The sequence below is a fragment of the Cryptomeria japonica genome, chromosome 1, assembly GCF_030272615.1.
Source record: "Cryptomeria japonica chromosome 1, Sugi_1.0, whole genome shotgun sequence".
Lineage (NCBI taxonomy): Eukaryota > Viridiplantae > Streptophyta > Pinopsida > Cupressales > Cupressaceae > Cryptomeria > Cryptomeria japonica.
Window position 1 is genome coordinate 504,209,804 of NC_081405.1, and position 7,995 is coordinate 504,217,798.

The 7,995-nt window shown below is 35.8% G+C and overlaps 1 protein-coding gene across 2 annotated transcripts; it reads left to right on the forward strand.

Annotated features, from left to right (window-relative positions):
- The first annotated feature begins 1,088 nt into the window (after window positions 1-1,088).
- LOC131042560 (wall-associated receptor kinase 5) lies at window positions 1,089-3,739 on the forward strand. 2 transcript variants are annotated; one of them, XM_057975875.2, is made up of 3 exons: window positions 1,089-2,039; window positions 2,138-2,314; window positions 2,410-3,739. In XM_057975875.2, exons 1-3 carry the CDS (start codon window positions 1,175-1,177, stop codon window positions 3,618-3,620), a joined length of 2,253 nt encoding a protein of 750 aa, XP_057831858.2. In that variant the 5' UTR covers window positions 1,089-1,174; the 3' UTR covers window positions 3,621-3,739. The 2 variants fall into 2 exon arrangements, with proteins under 2 accessions (XP_057831858.2, XP_057831859.2); XM_057975876.2 differs by having other exon boundaries at window positions 2,189-2,314.
- The last annotated feature ends 4,256 nt before the right edge of the window (window positions 3,740-7,995 follow it).

Genomic DNA, 7,995 nt, shown 5'->3' on the forward strand with positions numbered 1-7,995 from the left:
TTTGCCATTTTTTTAAAGTATAATGTTCATCAAAAAGTTGACATTCTAAAGTTTTACTTTGATATCATTTTCGAAATTGTTTCCTTGCATTTTTAGTTGCAGGGGGTCCTCAAACAACAAGTGAAGGTCAATAACCACTTTGACAAGATCACATTTCAAATCCTATAGCTGTATGAAAATGGTGTTGTGCTCCAAACACTTACAATTCATGTTAAAGTTCAATGTTTACGACAACTTCATTGTAATAAGATTTTTGATTTGTATAGTGACTTTCAGATTCTATTCCTCTTACCTCCGACTTGTTATGAATTGTATTGAACTGTTAATGGCACTACTATACTTTCTTTATTTTCTTGACAACCTATTGATCAATGAGATCAGTTTTCCATAATCCATGAATCAAAATGCAATAGACTCAGATAATTTAACCCAAAACAATTTGAATTTGCATTCTAACCTATTGATTACCTATCTCTTTGTAACTATTTTTTACATTTGACTCAATATTTAAAAAAAACATTAAAAGAAATTAAAAAGTATCTTGGAAATGTTATGGAAGCTCCCCGAATATGACAAGGGAATTAAATCCACCTTTAGCGCACTTAATTTCACAACAAAACCCTCCACAAGTCAAAGTCTATGCCGTGCCTAGACTTCTCGCATGGAGACTAATTTTAGCGTGTATTTAATCAAGAGGAATGGCAGTAAGTTCGACCGTTAAAATATGCATTTTATCTGTCCGTATTGCTCGGGGACTGTAAAACAAGGCTTCAATGGAGACAAAATACTTTACGAATATGAATTCTTCTCTTTTGACGGTAAAACATAAGCCGAATTCTTCTCTGTTTGACGGTACCTACTGTCGTGTTCCACTTCACACCGCACAATACTCGTAATTTGGTGGATGAACTTTTCTGAATCCAAAGACCAGTAACCATTGGAAAAAACAGGATTCATATTTGTTACCGTTACTTCGTTCAACGACCAGTTACCATCTAGGATTGGTCTCCTTTGACGTGTAAATATATTCGCCTCTTTGCGTCTTCCTGGAATTGTATATCTTTCACATTCATAGGAATTTTCCTCAACAACAGCATAAAAGATGGACATTGGGAACAATGTTTGCTATGGAGGAATAAGCGATTGTTTTGTCTGACAACTTGGCTAGACCTTCATGTCGATCTTATCAAGGATAAATCTATTTCAGTGGATTGTATTTATATGGTATTTTATTGAAATTTATATTCTCAAAGCAGATGGATGCTTTGACAAGTGTGGAGAAATGGACATTCCTTACCCCTTTTCAATTGCAGGAAATGGAAACAGTAATTGTGGGCTGCCTGGGTTTGAAATAAACTGCACACACAATCATAGCTCTGGAAGTACCCAGCCTATTCCCTTTCTGTCCATTCCTTCAGGGCAAGTACAAATCTTGAAATTCTCTCACGACCATCTCTACATTAACGCAACCCAATTCTTTGCTTCCACTTCCAATTGTCTAGGCCACCGAAATAAAACAAACATTACCTTTTCTAGCAAAGCGCCTTTCTGGCTTTCTACACAGAACAAGTTTGTTGCAATTGGATGTGAAGCTGTGGGCTTCTTTGGCATAGTTGAGGACAACATTTTCACTAATTCAGGTGGATGCGCATCTCTGTGCACTAATCCTCCCACTTATTCTAACTGCAACGGGGATGGCTGCTGCCAAACTTCCGTGCCTTCAAATTATACAGATTATGTCATTGGTGTATTCGATTTCTCTTGGTTGCATAATAAGAGCAAGACATCATGTAATTACGCTGGTATACTTGATGAAAATAGTTGGGATTTGATTTCTAAATCAGATACCCTTAGCTTAAATTTTGCTTACGTAAGTCTAAATTGGAGTATTGCAAATGACACCTGCGCTACAGCTAGAGCAAAGGGTTCATACCAGTGTGCTCCAGAGGCAGAGTGCAATGATATAGGACGGGGTTATCAATGCAATTGTAAACCTGGTTTCTTTGGAGACGGGTATCTCAATGGCAGCCGATGCACAGGTAATGTGTTTCTGTTGTGCTCTTTTTTACTTCAAGATTAGATAAGCCGTTGAATGGTTTTCATATTGAATCTTCTGATTTTACTTCCGACCCTGCAGATATTAATGAATGTTTAGATCCTGCTTTGAATGACTGTTATCCTTGGTCAGAGGGAGGGAGATGCGAAAACACAAATGGCTCGTACAAGTGTTCCTGCGCCAAAGGCCACGGAGATGGCACTGAGGATGGTACCCGCTGTTCTATGGGAAAGTTTCAGCCTTTGCCCGTTGCCATAGGTACTACTTTATTGTTTTGCGGCTTTGAAAAAATTGTATGGATTGTTTCCTGTAATGTTAAAAATTTTAAATCTTGTTTTGTGTTCTGGGTGCAGGAGTATGCGTGACGCTAGTGGCTATGCTTATAGGCGGCGGTATTGTGTTATTGATTTTGAGGTGTAGAAGGGCCAAGCTTGTCAAGCAGAACAACTTTCATAGAAATGGAGGTAATCTTTTGCAGAAACTAATTTTATCACAGGTAGATGGCATGAGAATCTTTTCCTTGGATGAGGTTGAGAAAGCAACCGACAATTTTTCTCCAAGTTTGATCATGGGATCGGGTGGCTACGGGAAGGTTTACAAAGGGACTCTTTCCAATGGGATTCTTGTGGCTATCAAGATGGCTAATTCCAAACAAATTGATTCTAAAGAAATCAATGATTTTATCAATGAAATTGTTATTCTGAATCAGATAAATCACAAAAATGTGGTGAAGTTGTTGGGCTGCTGTTTGGAGTCTCCAGTCCCCTTGTTAATTTATGAATATATTTCCAACGGAAATCTCTTTGATCATCTACAAGGCAACAAATATGAGCAGCACCTTCACTGGAACTCCCGTCTGCGCATCGCTACAGAATCTGCAGAAGCGCTTTCATTCTTGCATTCTGCTGCATCAATGCCCATTGTGCACAGAGATGTGAAATCCTCAAACATCTTGTTGGACGATGTGTATACCCCCAAAATTGCAGACTTTGGATTGTCTCGTCTGGTGCCAATGGACCAAACACACATCACCACACATGTGCAAGGTACGATGGGTTATTTGGACCCTGAATACATTCAGACAGTTCAACTTACTGAGAAGAGTGATGTCTATAGCTTTGGGGTTGTGTTGGTGGAGCTTTTGACAGGGCTGAAGCCTCTTTCCTTTGAAAGAACAAAACATCAGAGCAACTTGGCTATTTATTTCCTCAATACGATGAAGACGAAGGATCTGACTGAAATTTTGGATTCTAGGTTTACTTTAGAGGAGGCGAGGAATATGGAATCAATGGAAAAATTGGCCAATTTAGCAATGAAGTGTTTGAGCGTGGAGGGGGAGACGAGGCCGACAATGAAGGAGGTGGTTGAGGAGCTAGTGTGGATCAGAGAGGGAGCAAGGCCACACGTCTTGTTGAATTCTTATGCAGCGCAAAATGATGAAGAATTTGTTTCTCTCATATTGAATGGGGAAGTGATTGACGAGCAGACAATTGAAATGCCGAACCTATGTACACACAGCGAGCCTTTGTCACTTGATATTCAACGATTCCGGTTCTGCCTATGAATGTGTGCTAATTTTGGTAAGGATCACACAAATTAAGTTTTGATTTTTGGGCTTAAAAATATTAAACACTCAGATTTTATTGATATTTTTTAATATTAAACATTCAGATTTGACTGAGATTCTCTGAGCTTAATATGTTAGTGTGTGGTGTTTAAGTCTCTCAATGGTAAAGATTCATTCCAAACTGTTTGGCATTCATCGACAGCATTCATATTGGAAACTGATTATATATTCTCTCCAATTAGGGTATAATCAACTGCATTTCATTATGTTAGAATACATAATGTACCAATAATTAAATATTTCATTTCTTAACATTATTACGTTCCTTCAAGGTATGGATATTTATGTCTTCAATTTCTTTCAATAATTTAATCAATTATAATATAGAATTAAAAAATTTGAACAAAATTTCTATAATAATGTTTAATTTTTTATTTTATATGATTGTAAAATTGTCATTTGTTTGTCTTTCTATTGGTTTATATATAAAAAATAAATTTTCTCTTTTTAAAAAAAGATATATGTTAAAGCATTTAATTCATCAGCCAAATGTCAAATGTATTTATTACTTTTGGTGTGAAAATTTGACCAAGACGTCATTGTATGCGACTTTTCTTGATATGTCGTACTCTTTGATAAGATAAAATTGTATTTTATAAATTCAAATAGACAAAAAAAGTATGAACGTGGCTCCCAACAAGTAAAGATTCATTCCAAACTATTTGGCATCCATTAACAAGCCATCCATAGCAACTTGGCTATTTACTCTCATATTGAATGAGGAAGTGATTGACGAACAAACAATTGAAATGGCGAATCTATATACACACACAGCGAGCCTTTGTGACTTGATATTCAATGAATACTGGCAGATGAATGCTGACTTTTAACGCAGACAACGCTACCATATTAATGTTTTTTGTTTTTCTGTCTTAATTTTGGTTTGATAATCTGGTCGAGAGGTCATTGCATACGACCTTTTTTTTTTTGGTATGTAGTAAAGTTTGGTCAGATAAAATTGTATTTTATAAATTCGAACAGGCCCAAAAAGAGTTGTGAACGTGGCTCCCAATGGTAAAATTCATTTGAAATTGTTTAACATTCATTGATGGTCAGTTTCAAATCATACATACTAAATAATATATTAAGTTTAGATAATGTCAGTGAATTCTGAGCGTTTAACACTTTTAAGCCTAGAAGTCAAAGCTTAGTGTGTGTCGAGAGTTATCTGAAGACTCTAGCATTGTTGATTATAAGTTTTTAAGATCACTTTTTTCGGTGCTACGATCTACATTGAAAAATGATAACATATTATCTCTCTAATTAAGGGTATAATCGATTGCATTTTATTATGTTAGAGTATACATTTATGTACCAATTATTAACTATTTCATTTCTTGATATTTTTTGTTGATCGATAATATAGATTTTTTATTAATATTAAAAAATATAAAGTGTACAAAAGATCCAAAAAGCCTAAATTAATACAGGCAAGCATCCCCAGACCCACAACATTTGCAACCCCACAATCCTATAATCTTCAACTAATTGGCATTGAAAACAAACTACCACCTAACACCACTTAATGATTTCTAAAGACAAAACAACATTGGTGATCCCATATCGATCGCCATGCTTTTATCACCTATAGAACCGACTCTACAACTAAATTCATAGACATAATTACATAATATAAACATTACAAAATTCTATAAAAACAGAGTATATGTATATTAAAATATAGAAAATGCAGTTATCCAAACCTTCATACCTCCAAAACTAGGGCACTCTGCAAATTCCTCCACTTAGGCCATCGCCAATGAAGTATCAACCTTCACCACCCACTGCCCTTTCATTTCTCTCGCTATCCAGACACATACCTTGGCCCCTCCACAAAGTCTACATCCACCTTTTTGCCACGATCTTGTTTTTTCTTTGTTGCTCAAGCAATTTCCCTTTCAACTTCTGCAAAATGAACATAAACAATCAAATCTTCCCATGCCTTCCGATTCTCATTTGTCCTCTTTACACAATCCACACCATCTCTCCACAATAGGAATGGTCGATATTCCACATTAACTTGGTCTATCATTACACCCTCTCCAAAGGGTCGCCTGAATCCTTGTCCAAGAACCAACCTCCCTATCAAGAAAACTAAATCACAAAGTGAATGGGAAGGTATACAGGCCTTCATCACCCATTCCACCTCAACCTTAGTACCAAACATCAATCCCCAAGCCACCAAAATGGAAACAATGTCCATATTAGTTATATACCTATATTCAGGAAACTAGATACTCCCGACCTAGCAAGTGCTTAATGATATCAAGGAAATCATCCTCATCACAAAGAAGAATGCCACCCATTCGCTTGTCAGAAATGCCACCCAGGAAAGGCAATTGTTGCTTGGTGGAATGGAGAGTAAATTTTTTCTTCATTGCCACACAAAATAGAAGAACTAGTTAACTCTACTCAAACTAGAGAAAAAAACACTTCACACAAGCTTCACAATGAGCAAAGGAAACTACACAATGCAAGCCAAATATATAAATTTCTAAATAAATGCATTCAGACTTCTCCCACACCGGAAAACGTGCCACCTGAATTACAACCAATCCCACAAACCATTATCATTATGACAAATTAAGGCGACAACACAAATTTAATAATAAAAGAATAAAATCTTCACAGAGTACAAGCCTAGAGGACAAAAAAAATATTGCAATACCGTGAGCTCAAAAAATAATCACATGTGACTCGTGCCAACTTTGCTTGCCAAGTCACCTCCCCACCTGAGTTGTTCCATCACTGGATCACATGGGGGTCCAAGTCACATGCCACATTAGAAAAGGTGTTAGCCACCCCATTTCCCTCCTTCTTGATATGTGAAATATGAAAGTCTTGAAAAGAATTTAACTTTGAACAAATAACTAAAACAAACTTATTAATTCGCCAATATTGGGAGGATCCACTTGAAATTGCATCAGTGAATATTTTGGAATCACCTTCAAGATGAGGTTTTAAAATTTTAAGGTTACAAGCCAACTCAATAGCCAAAAGTGTAAATGTTATTGCAATTTCCAATTTAATGAACAAGTTATATGCAAGATGGTGTATTTAAGATTTTGGTATTATGACTATGACAATAATATTATTGTCTTTCTTTTGCTACAGGTATGGAGGATGAACATGTATTGATTTCAATGTCATCCCCTTTCTTTTGAATGATGTATATATAGTAAGGTAGTCACGATCAAGTGGCACCTTGATCGGACATGTCTTTTAGACATGTCTGATCAAGATGTCACTTGGTCGTGACTGTCAACCGATCCACTCGGTGTCTATGATAACTAATCAGTGCCATTGTAAATGATAACAGATCGATATAAACACATGGTGATAATGAATCGGTATCAAAGCAAACAAGCCTGATAACTAATAACATTATATATGCTATCGGGTTAATACCCTGATAGTATATTAATGTCGATTCATAAATGAATCGACATTAATATGCTATCGGGTTACTAGCCCGATAGCATTTAGATCGACGCTTAACTATGTTAAGTAGGTCGTCGATCTAATCCATCTTTATCCAATATCAATATCATAATCAAGATCAATGTTACAGTTTGATAAACATATTCAGTTCGGAAAGCATAAATCAAATAATCTAATAGCATAGATGAGTAAACCAAAACAGAATAGAGGAGATTAACGGTTAGGAAAGTCTTATCTTGTAGAAGCTACTAATGCATTAACACTCCCTCTTAGCTTTAGAAGATAGATAAAGTAACCTGCATCACATTTCTTTTTCCATAATGTTAGTCTCCAAGAATATATATCATCTATACATATGATATGAAGTATCATCAGGACATAATATACAAATATAAAACATCACTCTAAGAATGTGACATAGAGTATCACCTAACCATGTGATATACAAGATTCATCATTTCATTATGACAAGATATCACCTAAACACCTGATATCAGTATTGCCTAAACACACAATACTAAGGATAAACATATGAGGATGGTTAGATTCTCATCTTATCTAGGTTGTGATATGTGCACAAACATTTTATACAAATGTTTTATCACAACACCATTCATGGCACATCCATGAAATACCAGAGATCCAACATGATAACTGGTTTAGAGAATCATAAGATCGTCACCTTATGATGTCTACATACAAGTGTTCATAATCTGAGAGATCGTCACCTTTTAGATATGAACACAAGGGGTGAAACCCAGAATGTCTCAACATGACAAAAGAAGTTTACACATTAAACATCTTATTTACAAAGCAGATTACCTTTCTATCATACCTAAACCTTTTCTGAAGTGATCAACCTTCACTCTGG